The 21,169-nt window shown below is 38.7% G+C and overlaps 1 protein-coding gene across 1 annotated transcript; it reads right to left on the reverse strand.

Annotated features, from left to right (window-relative positions):
- Window positions 1-1,863: 1,863 nt before the first annotated feature.
- LOC133730174 (beta-glucosidase 12-like) lies at window positions 1,864-8,422 on the reverse strand. Its single transcript, XM_062157815.1, has 13 exons — window positions 7,871-8,422; window positions 7,680-7,749; window positions 5,098-5,156; window positions 4,917-4,992; window positions 4,672-4,749; window positions 4,493-4,580; window positions 4,098-4,353; window positions 3,896-4,011; window positions 3,468-3,685; window positions 3,334-3,365; window positions 3,137-3,239; window positions 2,944-3,052; window positions 1,864-2,165 (listed from the first exon to the last, which is right to left on the reverse strand). The coding sequence occupies exons 1-13, from the start codon at window positions 8,042-8,044 to the stop codon at window positions 1,994-1,996; spliced, it is 1,551 nt and encodes a 516-aa protein (XP_062013799.1). The 5' UTR covers window positions 8,045-8,422; the 3' UTR covers window positions 1,864-1,993.
- Window positions 8,423-21,169: the final 12,747 nt, after the last annotated feature.

Below are 21,169 nucleotides of genomic sequence, written 5' to 3' on the forward strand. Positions count from 1 at the left end.
GCCTACTATATTTGGAAAGTTAGGAATAATTTAATTTTCAGAGACAAGCATACAAAACATATACAGGTTCTTTTCGCTTCTGCTACGATGCTTCAGAATTACGTAAGTTGTAATCCTCCTACTTCTAAGAATGACCCTTCTAATGAAATTATTATTTGGCATCCTCCCTCTGTTGGGAGCCTGAAGTTGAATTTTGATGGCTCTGTTATAAATAATGTTGGTGCTGCTCGATTTGTTTTTCGTAATGCAGAAGGTGTGCCTATGTTAGCAGCCTCAAAGAAATTAGGCCGTACTGATGTTCTCTGATAGGTTCATAATTTCATTCATTTTTATACCCTTATATGTAGGATTCTATGCTTAGAACTTGTCATTATTGAGTCATTCACTTTGTATTTGTGTTTTGTAGGTTAAATTGGAGAAAAGAAAGATTTGGAGCTTAAAGTCAAACGCAGGATTGAAAGGGTGCTTGCTATCCTGAGCGTCCAGAATTGTCTCTGCTGTGCGTCAACTTTGAGGATTAAACTGTACCTTCTCACAAGGAATTAGCAGGCGAGCCTTATACCATTGGAAAGATACAGATGTTAGCTTTCTGAGTAATTTTACGGAAGTGGATTCGCATTCTTGTGGAGGAAGTTATGATGATTTAAGTGAACCTAGTTCGGGAAGGTAGATTCTGACGGATTTTGCATATCTTTTTGGAATCTGACTTGTGAGGCCCAAGTCCGTTGATCTTAGCACTTGAATGGAACAAGACTGAACGTGTCTGACATATTTGGAGTAATTTCTTACGTTGACTATAATAACCTTGTGTTTCTTTGGAGAGAAGAAATCTATTCCAAGTTGGACTAGAAGACTTAAGAAGCCCAAGTCAAGTAGGAATTAAAGAGAGACATACAAGGCAAAATAGGAAGAACGTCTAGAGACAAGAGGCGGCCTGGAGAGCAGATTGAGACGCAAGAAGAGCAAGAGGAGTCACCTCCATCTTTATTCGTCCTTCACTATATTTTTCTTAGTTATCTTTATCGTTTCTTTTTGCTAAACTTCTAAGCTAGGGCTGAGATGAAGCCCCTAGTATGACTATTCTATTTGTTTAGATGGTTTGCTATTGAATTTCTGATTTCTATGTTAAACTCTTAATCACCGTTTCAATCGAACTTTTATTCAAAATCTTTGCTCGGGGTCAATAAGACCTAGGTTTTGTTTATTAGTTATTTGGTTGGAGAACATGATGCTTGATCAAAGAGTAGATGTTTTCTAGGGTGCCAAAAGATAATTCAATCTTGTGATTAAAGAGTTGTGAATTGAGAATACAAGTGCTTGATCATAGTCAATATTCTTGTTTGCATGATTTCCTAGTTCTTTTGTGCTTAATGGAGTTGAACATGTTTGCTTGAACCTGATCATTAAGTGAAGTAAACTATAGTTTGGCTACTTGAGTTCTATACGGGATCAATAAGTTAGAATTCATAAGTTAGAAGAACTTTGGCATATGTCCGGGATCAATAAGGCTTATGTACGGGAATCATTAGCATAAAATCTAGGGAATTCAATGGTTGTCAGCTAGCAATAGAGTAGACGTACTAGGTGGTGGATTCAAAGTCTTAGCATTCAACTCTCATATTTTTCAACCTTCTAAAAAACCATTCTCTCAATTCTTTTGTTTCTATTCTTAGTTGTTTAGTTATAATTTCAATCATCACAATCTTCCCCAATGTTTGTTTATTTCTGTGTTCAATTGGTTATTTGAGTTAGAATCAATTTGAGTTTTAGTCCTTGTTGGAACGACCTTGTGCTTGCACTAACTATACTACAATCGATTCGTGCGCTTGCGAGTAATCATTTAAAACACAACATTCTCACTACTGATGCTTCTGCACTTAGGGCTGGTTTTATTGCGGCTTGGTTTTATTCACTACTGATGTTCTCACTACGATTCATCTGCTTATTCCATATGCCTGCATTACAAGTTACACTCTTATTTTCTCACACTCAATCAATACTTCTTGAGGAAGTTTTTGAACCAATGTGCCGAGAGTTTTGGGTGCCTTTTGTTTCCATTTTTGTAATCCACATAGTTGATACCAAATCGAACTGTGTAACCCGAACCCCATTCGAAGTTGTCTAGCAATGACCATGCAAAGTAGCCCTTCAAGTTCACACCTTCCCTGTGGAGAACAGAGATTGAAAACAGTTATATATACTAGTTTGCAATCACATGCTCTGCATGTGTAAGAAAAATTTTAATTGTAAAAAAAAAAAAAAAAGTTATCTGCAAAAGAAAATTGATTCAATTGGTAGTTATTGCAGAGAGAAAATAGTAGGAGAGAAAAGTGGAGGTTGTAGGATAATTTCTTTTCAATTTTCTTAATAAAATCTATTTTATAATTGTCCTATTTACCCTTGTGATTTAATTTATTGTCAAAGTTTTTTAATATTTCAGGGTTAAATCTGTCAAAATTTTCAGTTTTGGCTAACAAAGCCTCTTCTCTTAATAATAGTATAGATATAGATATATATATATATATATATATATATATATATATATATATATATATATATTTATGTATATGTACATATCATTATACACTATTATTAAAAGAAGTACGTTTATTTCTCCAATTTTTTACAAAACTTTCCCTAACGTCTTTTTCACTTTACACTAGTTTAATAAATCAGGGATATTATAATATTTGGCAATATAAATATATAAAAAACTAAGACTTATAATTTTCTCCCACTTTTTTTTTTTTTTCCTGCAGTAACCAACTCATTCACCATCTACAATAACCGATATATATAGCTTTTCTTGATTTAGAGAAAAAAAATATGATTTCCAATTTCTCTGCAATTAAGAGCAATAATTGATTCAATGTATCTTTCTGTCATGCTCTAAATTAACAAGGCCATTATTTACATCATATTACCCAAATATATTCCACTTACTTGATTGCTTTTTGAAGGTAATAGAGGTGGCGGAAGTAATAGTCAACTCTGTGAGTGTCATAGAGGGCTTCCTCAAGTGATAATTTGGGATCATTGAACTCATCAATGCCTGCATCATACATCAAGTATTTTTATTGAACCTGATACTTAATATGTTTGCTGAAAATATTATGGCTAAAAAATCAATACTTACCATTCTCAGTAATGTAAATAAGTGGATTATTATACTTTGTCTTTGTGTAGAGTAAAAGGTCTCTAATTCCTTTTGGATAAACATATAGCCATGATGAAGCAGCCTGAATATAATCATGGAGATTTTATGAGTTACTGATTTATATATGTTATTTCAGAACAAGTAAAAGAAAAAAAATTAACTTTATGCTCAAATACCTGTGGACCAATGGGGACGCCATTTAGCGCAACTGCAACAACAAATTAGCATGAATATCTTCATCAAAAACTGACTGTCACTAAAGAAATTAAAAACTTGTAATTGCTAGCTCTGAAATTGATTTGTAACTGACATGATTGAGAAGCACGAACGTCTGTCAAGTAGCTTGCGTTTAAAGAATTGTTCTGAGGTGTATATGTTGCGTAGTAAGTAGTATAGTAATTTAGTCCAATAAAATCAAATGATCCAATTAGCAACTTGGATTGTTCTTTTGTGAATTTGGGTAATCGGTTTCCGACGACAGATCGCATGCTGTGTGGATAGTCTCCGCTTGTCAAAGGGTCCATGAACCTACAACACAGGAATTCAAAGTATATATATGTGAACTTCAAAAGTATATTCATATCAAACTTGATTTGCTTGCCCACAACCTTATATATTCTCGTATACTGAAAGCAATTGTTTACTTGTTAGCTAGCAATAAACGGCCCAGTGAATTGAAGATTATAACAGAGAATTTAATTAATGTATATATAATTGTAATATTTTGTTAATACTCACCATCCAAGCATAAAATCCAAAGATCGTAAGGCAGCATTTTTGTTGTGCTTTGCCCCTGAAATTGGAATGAACCAGTGAGACACATGGGTCACCCCTATAACTCCTTTTTGAGATGCCTGCAGATTTTCAATATTTAGTCATTTGGTGAACTGGAACCACACTAAAATTAATAAATTAAATTAAACAAGATCTAGCTATTGACCTGATATTTCTGCTTGTACAACTTTACAGCAGCTGCATGAGAAAGGAGTAGGTGGTGTCCCACCAAATATGGTTCAGTACCCGAATCCCCGCCGGTGCAATTTAGCTGCTGCCACGCAGAACACCGTCCTGGTGCCTTTGACCCGGTTGCATAACCACCATTACTGTATGCCCATGGCTGATTCAACGTGACCCAGTGCTTTACCCGATCACCAAATTCCTTGTAACACAGCTCCGCATAGTCCCGAAAATGCTTGCTGCATATACAAGCGGTTGCAGCATATATGTCATGTATCTAATAGTCTTTCAAAGCATATACTCATATAGGTCATTGTAGTAAATGATATATAACTAAGCGGTCAACATATATAGAGAATATAATTTTTTTTCACTTACACAACGTTAGGGCTTAAGAAACCGCCATATTCGTCTTCTAAAGATTGGGGAAGATCAAAATGAAAGATGGTCACAAATGGCTTTAGACCTACATTATAATGAGTAATAGAGAGAAGTTATTGATTACTCAACTGATGTAGCGAAGTTAGATAAGAGGTATTAAGATTTAGTTGTATAACCATTGCGTAGGAGTTCATTGATGAGATTGTTGTAGTACTTGACTCCTTCCTTGTTCACTCCCCCACTTAGCTTTCCATCTATTCGATAAGAGTGATTAAAAGAAAATGAAGTTAGGGCCCATGTTAATTAGTGTAGTGACTGTAGTCTCATCATGGAAACAGGGGCCAGGTACTTTAAACACAAGCTACTTAAAGAATTGTCGTTTACAGATTTTTGATTTGGCAGGGCGATTGATGAAACTTACTTGGTAATAATCTTGACCATGAGATAGAGAACCTATAAGCATCCAAATTCATATTCTTCATAATCCCCACATCTTCCTACAATTTATAAAACACAAAACATATGAGGCAAATTAATTTCCATTGTTTGGTGTTCTTCTCTTAATAACGCTCCAAATATCATAATCTATTGCCAAATAAAACCTTATAGTGGTGATATTGATCATTAGCGACATCTCCATTGCTTCCATCCTTGATCCTTTCTGCAATTAACATATGAAATTGTTAATATTATTTCATAGGCCTCCCTTCTGATTTTTTTAATTAAATAATGTATTAGGTGATATTAATTTTTTGTGACAATTGATTTGAAGCATCAAGCGCCGACCTACAATTCTGAAGAAAATGAGAGTACTATAACCAGAAATTCACCAACCAGTCCCTCAAGGCTCAATATCATCTTATTGAAAAATAATAAAAAATATGAAAATTAAAGAGAAGCCAAACCAAGACATTTCTCACAAATAAGTCAGTTTGTTTACGATTGAGACAGATTAAGTTTGACATGTAGCATAATGACTAATGAGAAAAAACAGAAGGAGACTTTTCCTGCTTCACGAAGCTATAGTCAATCAAATTGTAATCCCTTATACATTCTTTTATTGGTTTTATTTGCAAGTACAGGTAATGGAAGCATTCACAATAAACCCATATCTAAGTATCTTGGCTATGTTCAGTTGGTGTGAACACCTCTCCCCACAAACTACACAAATTAACTAAATTATCAACTCTACCAAACATATCCTCATTTTAGTAGCCATTGCTTATAGACAGAGGGTTCATTGATTTATTGGTCGAAAGATAAGATTCTTGTATGTCTTGTTCGTAAGTGTTCATCACTTCATAGAAAATATTTCTTTGATGAGCATTAGATGTGTCTACCAAACACGCTAGGACATCGCTTATGGTATTTGCAGAATGTTACATTGTTACTAACGCGCGGAACCTTTCTCATGATGTTTTTTAATCACGATGAGGGTTACCCTAGTAGTGTCCATATATGAAATTAATTTGTTCACGTGACTAATTAGCTATCGGTCACGTGGAATTATTTTTTGTTAAAATGTGTGGTTTTTGACCAATAGTTTAGCAAGATATAACTATATATGTATATACTATCTATTATGCTATGTGCATATCGCAACTATGATTTATTTTTTTCCTATTTGTAAACGTATCGGAGAGACGAGATCAAGTAAACTTGTGACTTTATTTATTATTTTGAATCAAAACTACCATGAACAACTTACTCCTTTTCCATACAAATGAATGGGAAGAAATCAGCTGTTTCAGATTAATTCTGTGTCCTAATTATGTCTCCTCAACATGATTGATCCACAAAGATTAAAAAATAGAACAAAATATTAAGAAAATATTTTTTTAATATTTGTAGATCAATCATGTTAAGAAGATAGAATTAAAATAGAATAAAAGGGACAACTGATTTTATTCCCAGAAATAGCCAAATCAACCCAGCTAGCTGGGTTCATAAGATTCAAACTAGTCACTTCATTTATTATTTTGAACCAAAAATACGGAAGAGGATTGTATGCACCGACAGTGCAAGTGCACTGTCAGTTATTTTAATCTCTAAAAAAATAACAGCCACTCATCTAATCCACTCTTTTATATATTTTAATATCAAAAAAATTACATTCATTCATATTGCAAGTACCCATGCACTGACAGTGAATGGAATACACTCCCCCAAAAATACCATTAACAACTGACCCCTTTTTCATAGAAAGGAACAGCCAAACCAACCCAGCTTATTACTGGCCAATCTCAGAAATAATGATACACGTATTTGAACCTAATTATAATCTTTTCAGTCAAAGACAAAACTTCATTGCGTCATTGAAAACAGTGATCCTTAGTAAGGCAATTAATTGCACACTTAATAGCAAACTGCAATAATTTAATTCCATGAACTGGCGACAATTAATTTTGGCTTCAACGGATAGACATTTTTTTTTATTTTTTTATTGGTAGTAGACATTTTTTTTTTTTGGGACAACACAACTGATAGACATTGAAAACCGACATTAACTTGATAAATTATTTAACATGAGGAAAAGGCTATGTTGACTTGTGCAGAGCAATAGAACGACGGTAGATTTGGAGAACGAAGAGGGAGGAAAATGACACCGAGGAGACAGAAAGTGTTCATTGTAAAGAAAAAGAAGCTTTGCAATCCCTTGAAGGTTTTGAATCATTTCTTCATATCTTGAATCATGTAGCTTTTGCCTTGTATGTTCATGCCACAATCCAAAGTCTTGGATAGTAACTATTTAACCAATGATTTGATAAGGAATATATTGTAAAATAACAAGAGCTTTTAACTTGATTAATAGTAATCGGTGGACTAAATTAATGTCAGAATTCAAATCTCTCTTATTTGATTAATTATATCAAATAAATTATGTGTTTGCTTATATAAAATGGATACATATCATAACAAATAAAACTATTTCAATTCATGAGTCCTCTAATACTTGCGAACACAACAAAAAAACAAAAATAAAAAAATAAAAAAATATTAAAAAGTATTAAAAAATAAAAAAATGTAAATGGCAACCCACATTAAAAAGTATGTACTTATATTCCTTCAATGATTCGATTACGTACAAGAATTCCTTCAAGAAATTTCAACCATTCTATTCTACTTCTAAGCAAGAAATCATGTCAAAAAAGTAGTAGAGGCCGGGGGAAGACAGTACAGGCACCTGGATGTTCGTGGGTGTAGGTATCCCATATGCTCGGTCCTCTACCACCTTCTTTAGCAGCACCTTCAAACTGAAATTTTGCATACATATATGTATATATGTAAATACATTTCATTAACACTAAAAGGCTCGAATACTATATAAAAACACAGATTAAAGGATTTTAACCCCAATCGAACTGGACTACTCACCTGATAAGACGCTGAACCTGTCCCAAATATGAAACCTGCTGGGAAACTAGTCCTGTTGAGGAAACCAGTGCCATAGATAGGAGTACTGGCTGTAGAAGCTTCACTGCTTGTCCATCTAAAGCCTGTAACAAGTAGAAGCACTACGCCTAGAAACAGAGATCCTTGCATCGCCATAACTGGGTCTTTGGTGATATACTCAGACTCGTTCTGTCAAGGGGCGTTTATATAGTGGGAAGTAGTACACATGAGCTAGAAAATGAATAAATTAAATTGGTAATTCATTTGGAAATTTGGATCAAATCGATTACATCACTACCCCGTTTTGCATAATACCATTCGAGTGTCACTTTTGGTTATTCAATTGAAATGATGGAATGGTTTTTCTTGACTATTCTTGTCTTCTTTCATAAAGTAGGTCAGATGGAACGCTTGATAAGATTTTGATGAAGATGATGAAAGGTTGAAGACGAAGAAAAAGAACAGAGGAAAGCAAAGGTAAAACTGAGAGCTACTTTGATATCTTTCTGATTGTTTACAAAAGGATATAAATTGCTTAACACTTGCACTTGACCACTACTTATAGTAATCAGCTACTAACTGATTTTCTTTCTCTCCATCAGATGCTCAACACGTGTAGGCAATCTGCAACCCTTATCATCTTGATTCTGTACTATAGTCTTTACAACGCTAAGAGGGGGTGTGAATAAGGAAGGAATCAAATAGAGTTAATTACTGCTTACTCCCTATACTTATAGGGTTTCATCGTTTCAGTCCCTGACCTTCGAATTTCACCTAAAAAGTCCCTGAACTCTCAATTTCCTCCTAATTCGTCCCTGCCGTCAGTTTTCTGTCAAATTCTTCGTTAAATTGCTGACGTGGCATTCTGTACACACCGAAATATCTATTATACCCTCACTACCTCTTTTATTTATTTATTTATTTATTTATTTTTTTTGACCTTGTCTTCTTCCAGCTCTCTCTCCTCCTCTGGTTATCTCTGTCTTCCTCGTCCAAAAACAAACTCAGTTCTCTCTCCATCTCCAAATCTTCGACGACGCGAACGCCACCCACCACCACCATCACAACCCTCATGCCCTCCCTTCTCTCCTTATCCCACACCCCAATGTCCTCCTCAACCCCCCGCCGCCATGCTGGACCGACAACGAGGCCGAAGCCCTCATCTCAATCTTCAAGGACAAGTGGTCCTCTCTCGACCACACCAATCTCAAAGCCACCAACTGGGATGACGTCGCCACCACCCTCGCCGCCCAATTCCCATTGACCGCCATGCAGTGCCACAAGTGGAGATGGGTTCGAAGGTCGAACAAGAACATCTTTGGGACGAGATCGGAGAAGAAGATTACCGCCATTAGCTGTCTCTCTCTCTCTCTCTCCCCCCCCCCCCCCCCGATCTTTATATCTTCTTCTTCTTCTCTGGAAAAGTCTCTACCTTTCTCTCTCAGATTTGCATCCCTATTCACGCAATCCAAGTTGCTCGCTGCCTCAAATTCGACAGAGACGGATACCGGCGAGTTCCCAAAATTTTCCTGCAGATCGAACCTGAACCGATTGTGGTTGATGAAAATAGCACCCAAGTCCAGTCGGAGTTGACCTCGAACATACCGGTCTTCAACGCGAGCTTCAACCGATCGAGCCGGGTGTCGTCGTTTAGGGCTTTGGAGGCTGAGGATTGGCGGAGATGGTGGTGGTAGCGGCGGCGTTAGGGCACGGGGCTCTCAACATGCATGAAGGCAGATCATGTGAGGTTCGATTCAAGTCTGGATGTGTCGGTTTTGTCGCTCAGGGCTCTGAACCGATCACAATCTGCAAAAGCCACCGTCTTTCCACCACCACCTCCTCGTCCTCCGCCGCGACTCGGACCGCTCCGGCCACCTCCCCTGCAAAGACATATGGGAAATCGGGATCGGGCTGGACCGATTCGTGAAGGTAAGAGAAGAGCAGTGGTAAAGATTTGGATTTTGTTGGATTTGATCAGTTTGGTTTAGGTTGCGGTTGGTATTGATAGGGATTTGGTTTGGTTTTGGGGAAGGAAAGAATCTGAGGATGGTTTGGTCAGGGATTTGGTTTGGATTTTCGCTGATTCAGAATTGTCGGTGATAAGGAAGAAGAAGACGGGGAGAAACAAAGGAGGAGAGAGAGCGTGGAAGGAGAAAAGGTCAAAAGGAAAAAGGGGAAAAAAAAAAAACGAAATGGATGAAATGGATTGAGGGTAAAATAGACATTTCATCATGAAATGGATGCCACGTCAGCAATTTAACAAACAATTTAGACGGGGCTTGACGGCAGGGATCAATTGGGAGGAAATTGAGAGTTCGAGGAGTTTTTAGGTGAAATTCGAAAGTCAGGGACTGAAACGACGAAACCATATAAGTATAGGGAGTAAGCAGTAATTAACTCAATCAAATATTACAACAACCACATAAAACGAGCTTCTAGGCACTGGCGGACCCAGCTAAGGCCCAGTGGGGGCTGGTGCCGTGGTGAATTATTTTAGTTGTGTGATATCAGCTTTACAGCCCATGCAGATTGATGCTGTTTTGGACTTTTAGTACTCTCATTGCCCACTGGCGGACCCAGCTAAGGCCCAGTGAGGGCTAGTGCCGTCAGTGAATTATTTTAGTTGTGTGATATCAGCTTCACAGCCCATGAAGATTAATGCTGTTTTGGACTTTTAGTACTATCATTGCCCCCACTCTAAAACTTCATTAAAGTGAAAACCTTTGTGTATGAAAGGCTGTAGTGTCAATGAATAAAGATGCTATCTGGCCCACATATATTGAACAAAGAAACATGTAATCTCTCTATAGGTATTGATCATCTATTTTTTTTTTTTTTTAAAGGGCTGGTGCAGCGGCCCTTACACCTTATCCATTAATGAAACCGTAGAATACATAGGAGGGACATAGTACCTTAACCCAGGATTGCAATGAGCATCAAGAGAATCACCCGAGATGATAACAGGCGTATCACCTAAGAATATGCATTCTAACATGCACCATTTAGCAAAGAATGCTCTACAGGCTACTCTATTCGCTTTACAAATGTGGTGACAAACTGGAAAGATAATGCTCACGCAGAGCCATAAGTTACTAATATTATCAGCTTTCTCAGTATGTTGCCACCGGAAATATAGTCCGGTGACACTAAGTTTCATTCTGCCACTAAGAGGCTATTTTGTGAACATTAGTTTAGTTCTTTTTTACTACAGTTTGCTGGTTCATTAGCTATATCATAGATGATTTAATTTAAAAAATTCCTTTTACGCTTGAAAGTTTTATTTGTTTTGCTTTCTGGGTATGTATGGATATTTGTTTTTTGGTGAGTATTCATACAATATGTTTTTGAAATAATGGTAATTCCATTGATAATAACACATGCCAAGAAGGTCATTACATACCCACTCACTGACACATAATAATGGTCAGAATAAGATTTCGTGGAGGAGCCACAGTGACATATAGGATAGACCAACTATATTTGAACTTATCGCTCACTTAAAAGCGAGCCCATAAGCTATGGAAAAAAAAAACCCATAGCGAATAGACAAGCCAAACTACACTCATTAGGTTCCTAATACAAGGAAATTTATGGTAATTAGACAAAAGCTAAAAACATAGGTTAGCGACATTTGAACACAAATATTGGCATTCATTGAAGTTTTATTCTGTATTAGGGAAAAAATTTTGCCCCCTCACATATGTAATCCTGCTTCTGCCACTGATGGTAGCAGTTATAATCTGATCACTATATTCACTAAGAATTTCTCATCTACTAATTAATTAACGTGATTTGCAATTTTTGAATATTAATTGTTGATTAATGCAGGTGTAAAGCCCTTTGTCACACTCTTCCATTGGGATCTTCCCCAAGCTTTAGAAGATGAACAAGCTGGCTAACTGAGTTGTGGGTTGCCATGCACTCAACTGTACCACATGCATCGAAAGTGAAGAACCCACTTTACCTCACCGAAAGTGAAAAGGAGAAGCCAAAAAAACTAAAATGATTTTTCTTGCTTTCCTTTTATCTTTTCAAAAGAAAAAGAAGAACCCTTTGATAAAAAGAAAACATGATTGGGGCTGTTTGCCCCTTTTGGAACAAAAAAGAAGAAGAAGACATGGTTGAATGTGATCTTGATTCTTGAAGCACATGCATATTCTCTAATATTAAAAATTTAAAATATAGGGAATATGAAAGCAAAATAAAGAGGCAATCGGAGCAAAACTAAGAGCAAGTTCACCCGTTGGGTCACCAGGTCACCAGGGCAGGACACTATTCACTGCCACTGGACCTTTGCTTCCACCCGTTGGGGTCAGGGTCACCAGTCAATTACTATTTATAGAATATTTTATTAATTTTTAAAGTATAAATGAGAATTGTATGATGTAAATAAATACTATTGATGAAAATTTTGAAAATCCACCGAAAGGAAATTTTTTGGGTAGAAAAAATGATATATCCACCGACGAGTTTTTAGTTTTTTTTTTTTTTAAGAACTCCACCGACACTTTTATCATAGGAACAAAAAAAATTTAGGAAGTAAAAAAGATTTTTTTCTCTTTGTGTGAGAGATAAAATAGGAGGTGAGGTATTTATATGAAATTTTATAATTTTTTATTTTTCTTACCTTTGTAATCTACCCGTTGTAATCTAACTGATTTTTTTTTTCCACCTTCATTCGTCCTTAATTATCTACCGTAGGATCATTTTCACATTCAAAACCAATGCACCAGATCTGTGGACCCTTGGCTTCAAAAACAAAACCAGCCGTCCACTTCATCATGCATTATGCCGCTACCGGACAAAATAAAGGCTCCCACGCGCCTGCAAGGTTGTCCCCGCTAGAGGACAAGCAACTGGAATGCAGTTCCTAGCTGAAGCGCGTCTCCCCTCTTCTCTTCTTCTTGGGCCAGCGTGGCAGCCTGGGTCACGGCCTCAGTCACCATGGTGCCCGAGATGGTGCCCTGGGCCTCCCACTGTGGTCTTGCCCCAGATCCGGTGGAAGGATGAACAGTGGAAAATCCTTGCCCCCAAGCCTCCTTTTGACGTGGTGCCCGGGCATAAGGTTGCCCGGTGAACTTGCTCTAACAAAGCGAAGCGATGCAAAAGAACAAAGAGGCAGTCAGAGGTAAAACAATCAAAGCCCAGCCCCAGGGGCAAAATTGTCAATTCACCTGAAGGGTACTGTTCATTTCCCGCGGGAGATTTAGAATAGAGAATTTGGTGGCTTCTTAAGCCTTCAAATTGTGTAAGTGACAATGATCTTATATCCTCGATCTACTTCAAAATAAATTATGTTTGACAAAGTAATAAAGAAAAGAGTACAACTATCTTATAAGTCTATAACTAGCTAGTATTCAAATTTGTACACAAATTTTTTATCAGTTCTCTTTCTTCTTCTACAGAAACCATTTCCAAGACTACGCAGAGCTATACTTCAAGGAATTTGGTGATAGAGTTAAGGACTGTATCACATTAAATGAGCCCTGGAGCTACTGTTGCCTCTAAAAATCACCTCGGCCAAGATAGCCAAGAGATCAAGGAACAAATGTCCTTCTCGATGAATAGTTTGCAGGGCGTGCCATCACACGGCCAGAAGGCCAAGTGTGCAATTGTAGATGTAGTAGATGAAGTGCGCGTGTTATGACTTATCAAGCAATTGTTGGCCGAGGAAGGAACTGATTCTCGGCCGATATTTCGCTGCCTTTGGATCAAGGACTTGATGGCTAAAGGTTGGGTGAATTGGGTGTGGTTGTGAGAGTGTGAGTGAATATGAATTGTCTGGTCACAGGGCTTAAGTCAATTGGATCCAAATAATAACAAGTAACTGTAAAGGTGAACTTGTAACGGATGAAATCTTCAAGATTGATAGCTACTATGCGACTACGAACAGTAAATAACATGATCAAACAAATAAAGCATAAAGACAATAAGGAGCAAATAAAATATAATAACAACGAAACTAAAATCTGGAAAGGCTGAAAATTATTAACTATTGTTTGAAAGAAAACAAAGAGAACAATTCAAAATCGATACTAGGCTACAAGGAAAGTAAAGCAACTGAAATTGTAACTAGCAGAGCAAACAAACTAATAGACAAACGGAACTTCTACCTAAGCAAAAGGTAAAACGAAAGAGAAAAGCTTGATGGCTTGAGTTTCTGGAGTTGTGTGTGTGTTATCTTCTATCGATGCTTCTATTTATATTGGCTGCTCTGTGACTTGAACTGATCTCTTGGCTCTTTGAAGTTGAGTGAAATTCGGCCTTCTCTTGGCTCTGTGACTCTATCTTGCTTTGGCTCCAATACTTATCGTCGGCTGACTTGATGCTGGACTCCGTCCTGATCGGCTTTGATGATCGTCATCAACGGCTGTAACTAATCTTGAAGTAGACTATCTTGGATTGAACTCTCCTTATCGGCTAACGAATTTCAATTCGACTGCAATACTAGATTCCACCTCATCTTTATCGTTTATCAGCTTACTTTATCGATTAGCTATATCCTCCCAAGTTGAGTTCGAGTTGGAAACTGACTAGAATGACTTGAACAATCGGCCGATGGGCTTTTAGATAATAAATCTCTTTTTCGAATTGATGACTACGGGCCGGCCGATAACTAAAGGCCTAGCTTTGTCTGACTCGACTTGGACCAATCAAAGTGTCCAATTATTCATCGGCCACCATTTCTGGCTATCAGCCCAAATTACTTGTTGAGCGGCTCATTGTAATTAGAAGTCATTCAAAAACTATGCACATTAGCTACGTCGGAGTGGACATGCAAATGTGGGTACAAACAGCTACGCCAATATTGGTGGTTATATAATTGGGGCTTTTGCACCATGCCGATGTTCTGAATGGCAAAATCTAAATTGCACCGGTGGAAATTCAGGAACAGAGCCATATTTGGTCTCACATTACCAGCTTCTAGCTCACGCAGCAGCCGTAAAGTTATACAAGGAGAAGTATCAAGTCTCTGCATGTACCAATTCTTTATAAACACATTTCCAAGGTCTGTTTTTTTTTTCACGTGAAATTTATTTATGAGTTTATTAAAACCTACTCAATATGCCTATGCAGGCTGATCAGAAGGGTATGACAGGGATAACAATACTGTCGCACTAGTTTGTGCCCTTTTCTGATGCCAAGCACCATGAAGAAGTTGCTCTACGAGCATTGGATTTTATGCTTGGATGGTGTGTAACAATTTTAAAATACCAATTAATTAAAGTGTGTGCACACACTTTCCATATACCACGTGGTATATGGAAAGTACGTACTTGTCTAATTTGAACTTCCATTATTATTAGGGTTTATAGGTCTACTCATTATACATCAAATTTGTAGAGAACAACGTAAATCCTCCTTTAGCACTACTCCAGAGGTACTAGAGACACATAAAGTGTATAGATTTCTAAAATCTTAGGGAATTATTGAAAGAAGAATTACTAACATAGGATCCCTAAAAATAAAGAGAATTTTTATGGACCTAGGGCAAAAAAACCTCATCAGCCCAAAAGGCAACCTAAGGGAGAGGTCCACTCAAAGTTCAACAAGCCTGGAATGGCCTAGGCCCAGTTTCCATCTGCCTCCCACCACCGCACATCACAGCTCCGGACTAGTGCTGCCTCGACCTGCGCCGTTGCGCACCACACCGCCACGGAACCGTATATCATCTACCCATGCACCCCACGACCCGTGCCGCCGTCGAAACAGAATCCACGATGCCACACCACTGGTCCTAGACGCCTCAGGCAAGGCTCAACACGACAAACTCGCTCAAAGACTTCAATCATGACTAGACACCCAAACCAAACCTACAAAACCTTAGAATATCCAATCAAGAGCTTCTTTGGACAATAGCATCAATACCCGGCCGGCAGCTAACCGCTACGTTGGCGAGGCTAAAGGCCAGCCCAGACGCCAGGTTGTCGCTGGATGAGAGAGATTTCTCACTCAGAAGGCCCACCGCTGCCGTCTTTAGGGTTTCTCTCTTAACCCGAAGAGAGGAGAGCGTATATTTTGGTAAAAGTCGTCATTCATTCTAATTAAATATTTGGACAAAATACTGTTTACTCCTTATACTTATAAGGAGTCGACATTTCAGTTCCTGACCTTTCAATTTCACCTAAAAACTCTCTTAATTTCACACAATAGGTTCTTGCCGTTAATTTTCCGTTAAATTCTCCGTTAAATTGCTGACGTGGCATCCTTTTCACGGTGAAATGTCTATTTTACCCTGACTAACTCTTTTTTTTATTTCCTCTCTTTTTTTTTTTTTTTTTTTTTTTCTTTTTACCTCTTCTTCTTCTTCCAGCTCTCTCCTCCTCCTCTATTTATCCCCGTCTTCTTCTTCCAAAAACAAACTGAGGCACCGAGCTCTCTCTTAAAAAAACAAACCCAGTAAATGAACCAACAACCATCTCAAATCTGCAATCAAAAATCCAATACCACACAAGAACAACAAAGCCAAACTCAACTAATCATACAGCCCAACCAGATTCTATTAAGTAACTTTTAAAAAAAATCATAGAGTTTCAACAAACATTCATAGATCAAACATTAATAATCATCAAACATTCATCCGTCACCACTCGTCAAGAAGCCTCTCTCACCTTTCGCCTCCCAATTCTGGCCATCGTCGAACCGGTTCAAGTCCAAATCCCCTCAGCCGAAGAGTCCTAACCCGATTCTCGCCGACGCCTCACTCGACAACCAGGAAGGGTGGCCAATTTATGACAAAGCTGGCCCGGGACACCATTGCCTCCGGCGAAGGCCCGAACAAGGCGCTGGACTGCGCATTGCTTCAATACAAAGCTCTCTTTTGGTTCAGTAAAATCAATAAAGCTACAAACTTCGTCTTCTACACCATGATTGAAACAAAGAAAACCCTAATTGAAACCCTACATGGCTTAAATTGCGCGCATGCTAGTAGGCTCGTATCCAGTATAAGACTAAGTACTGTACTCAAAATCCGAGTCGGGGCCACCAGGGCAATACACGCAAATATTCCCAGTAGTGGCGATGTGAGGGCACCGGTGAAGCTTCGACATCATAGCCACGACGGCATTCCGGAGGCGGTAAGGGCCGGCTTGGCTTTCAGCTTCGGGGGCAGAGCCTCGCGGTCCGATTCCAGAAGTGCGGCGATCATCTCCACCCAGTGGCGGACTCAGGATTTTTTCTATATGGGGGCGTAGTAAAAAATAGATAAAAAAAAATTAAACAATAAAATTAGAGACAATTCGTTATTTAGCAAACTTCTAAACATTCAATATCATAACAATTCGAATAAGCACTTAGCAAAAAAAAAAAAATTACAATACATCAAAATCTTAGCAAAAAGAAACAATTTTAGATCAAACATTTAAAGTTGTCCTGGACGAGACTTCATGTTCTGAAAACGCTAGATGAGAGGCTCATTGTCAATAACATTGAATACATCTTTCTCAAGATACACAGTCAAACAATCATTCAGCCATTGATCTCTCAAAAGATTAAAAAAAGAAATTTTTGTAAAAATATAGAGAAGCAAAAAAAGCTAACCTGTATTGTACTTGTTGGTCAAACAGTCAAACTAAAGAGAAGTAGAAACATAGAGAAAATGATTTGTTTGCTGGTGGGAAGAGATTTTGTCTTCTAGTGCTTTATCAGTTCATCTCAGGCTCTCAGCCAGGTAAATCGGAGCTTTTCTTCATCAGTTCATCTCTGATTCTCTTCACGTTTTGGACTTCTTCTTTTTTTTTTGACGAAAAACAACATATATTAAAAACAGAACAAGAGTACAACATAACCTAGCCAACATCAAAACCCGGAGGAACAAAATCCTGGGAAAGGATGATAGAACTATCAACTGACAACAAAGCTAAAAAGGAGGAGGGTGGATTGGAGACCCAATCAACAGGACACATCCTCCTGGAAGCCAAGGCTGCGACAAAGTCAGCTGCCTGGTTGGCTTTTCTGCTGGTCCAAAGCCAGCTAATTGAGGTAAACGACTCAGCCAAAGAGCGAATCTTCCAAATCAAAGGAGCTGCTGTCCAATCTACAGAATATTTGGGAAGGTTGAGGGCTGAGATAAGGGGAGCAGAGTCTGATTCCAAAATGAAGGAAGAAATATTCAAGGAAGCAGCTAGAGAAAGAGCTTCCAATATTGCCAAAGCCTCAGCAGCAATTCCTGATATAGCATAAAGAGACTTACTTGAACCAGCCATCAAATGACCTGATGCATTCCTGACAATAGCAGCAATCCCACTAGAAAGAGACGTCGATTGCCAAGCCGCATCAGTATTAATTTTGATAACCCCAGAAGGAGGGGGACTCCAATGAACCGACGACAGAGGTTGAGGACAAGGAGGAGGCGGTCTAATAGGAGGACATTGCAAAAATTCAACAGCAGCATCATAGGCTCTTCGGGCCACAAAATAAGGATCCGGATTAATATGGTCAAATACACAGGTACAACGATGCTTCCAGATGTACCAGAGAAGAAATGTAATGTAAGTAAAGAGACGAGAAGTATCAGCAGTTGAAGAACAAGTTACCGAAGTCATCCGTAAAATCCACCTATCCAAAGAAGAAATAGAGTCCAAAGAGAAGCGAAGACCAATTGGATGGGCAAACCAAGCAGCCCGAGTCCAAGGGCAAACAAATAACAAGTGCTCAATAGTTTCACTCTCCATGTTGCACAAAGGACAGAGGAAAGAACGGGAAATATGTCTGCGAAACAAGGCATCTTTAGTGGCAAGAGATCCAGATAGAGCCCTCCACAAGAAATGTTTAATTTTGGGAATGCACTTTACAGACCACACAAACTTCCAAACCCTTTTATCGATAAAGTGAGAAGTATGAGGATGAGAATGTGTAACCGGTGTGGTAGAGGAACGACGGAGATGATAACCAGAACGAACCGAGTACATCCCATTCTTCTCATTTGGCCACACTAAACGATCTGGAGGAGCTGGATCTAGCAAGGGAGTTGCCTGTATTGCCACCTGTTCCTCTAACTGAAGGGGCGGATGAATGGAACTAAGATTCCAAGTGTTAGTGGTGCGGTCAATAAAATCAGTAACACATATCGGAAGTGGGTTTGGAGGTGGAGTAGGATGCTTGAGAGGGAGAGAAGGAAGCCATTTATCTTCCCAAAAACGGACTGACTGGCCATCTCCAATCTGCCAGAGAATTCCATCCTGAAGGAGAGGACGAGCAGCTAGTAGACTGGACCAAATCCACGAGGGAGAACGTCCCCGAGTGGCCTGAAGAAAAGAACCATTAGGAAAATAGCGAGCTTTAAGGACCTGAACCCATAAAGCACCGGGGTTATGCATAATCCTCCATCCCTGTTTTGCTAACAAAGCATCATTGAACTCATCGAGGGAACGAAAACCTAGACCACCATCCTGTTTAGAGGAACATAAATGAGACCAAGTATGCCAGTGCATAGCCGAACCCGTGTCAGAACCCCACCAAAACTTTGCCAAAGCTGAAGTAATCTGAGCACATAAATTTTTGGGGAACTTAAAGCAGGACATAGGATAAGCAGGAATGGCAGAGGCAACCGCTTTAATAAGAACTTCCTTACCAGCAAAGGAAAGGGTTCCCGATTTCCAGCCACTAATTTTCTTCAAAATTTGGTCCTTTACATAACCCAAAGCAGCAGATTTTGAACGGCCCCAAACCGTTGGCAAGCCTAGATACTTGCCTGGATCAAACACCACTTTCATACATAAAATGGAGGAGAGAAGATGCACAATATAAGGGTTGGTGTTTGGAGTGAAAAAGAGTGAAGATTTCTGATTATTAATACGCTGACCTGAAGCATTGCAATAGGATTGGATAATATCAGAGAACACTTCACAATTGGCTAAAGTTGCCTTCATGAAGAAGATGGAGTCGTCTGCAAATAGTAAGTGGCTAATATGAGGACCATTAACCCCAATCTGAAGGGTATGCAACAGATTACTTTGACAAACTTTGTTTATCATAATGGAGAGCACATCATTGACAAACAGGAATAGATATGGAGACAAAGGGTCGCCTTGACGAATGCCACGTGAAGGGGTGAAAAAGGGACCGGGTTTGCCATTAACCAAAACAGAGAGAGAAACTGAACGAATACAATTCATCACCAAATGAACCCAAGAAGTAGCAAACCCCATTTTCAACAGAACACTCTCCAAAAAAGGCCACTCCACTCGATCATAGGCTTTAGACATGTCCAATTTCATAGCAAAAGCACCATCAGAACCTGAACGCTAAAGCTTCAGAAAATGAAAAACTTCATGAGCGACAATCAGATTGTCTTGAATTTGACGACCACCAACAAAGGCTGACTGATTTTCAGAAATTAAGTTTGGCATTAACAATTTTAATCGGTTAGCCAGAACTTTAGAGAAAATCTTATAGGAAAAGTTACATAAGCCAATTGGACGATAGTCAGAAGCCACTGTAGGGGAAGGAATCTTGGGAATTAAAGCTATGTGAGTACGATTCATTGCTGCAAGAATAGATCCTGAGGAGAAGGATTCTGTGATGGAATCAGCAATAACAACATTAAGAATATCCCAATACCTTTGATAGAAAATTCCTGAGAAACCATCCGGACCAGGAGCCTTTAAACCACCCAAATCAAAACTGCTTCCCGAATTTCGGACACTTCAATGGAACGAAGGAGACATGAGTTCATCTCAGGAGTGACTATTGGATCAACGAAATTCAAAGCCTCCCCCATATGAATGCACCCTTCTGAAGTAAAAACAGATTTGAAATGATGGCCCAAATGAGAGATAATAGCAGATTCCGTCTCCAGCCATTGACCTTGAGAATTTTTCAACCGAAGAATCTTGTTATATTGGCGACGCTGCAACGTAGTATGATGAAAGAAGGCCGTATTTTTGTCCCCCAGAGAAAGCCAATTAATACGAGAACGCTGTTGCCAAAACATTTCCTCAAGCTTCCACAACTCTGAAATTCGATTAGTAACCCGGGAAATCTGGGCTGCAGAATCTGGAGAGGTACTCTGCTGAAAAGTCCGAAGTTCCAAATGCAGAGAATCTAGTTGAACCTTAGTATTGGGGAAGGTTTCCTTAGACCACACAGTGAGAGATTTACGACATCGATCAAGGTTCGAAGTCCAATTGCAGGTAGGAGATGGCCCTGGAAAATATTCCCAACTGCGCCGAATAACATCTGCACAATCAGATTTGGTTATCCACATCTGTTCAAAGCGAAAAAGACGAGGTGATCGAGATTCAGTAGGCTGCAGGTCTAATAGAATGGGTCTATGATCAG

The sequence above is a fragment of the Rosa rugosa genome, chromosome 2 (genome assembly GCF_958449725.1).
Source record: "Rosa rugosa chromosome 2, drRosRugo1.1, whole genome shotgun sequence".
NCBI classification, from domain to species: Eukaryota; Viridiplantae; Streptophyta; class Magnoliopsida; order Rosales; family Rosaceae; genus Rosa; species Rosa rugosa.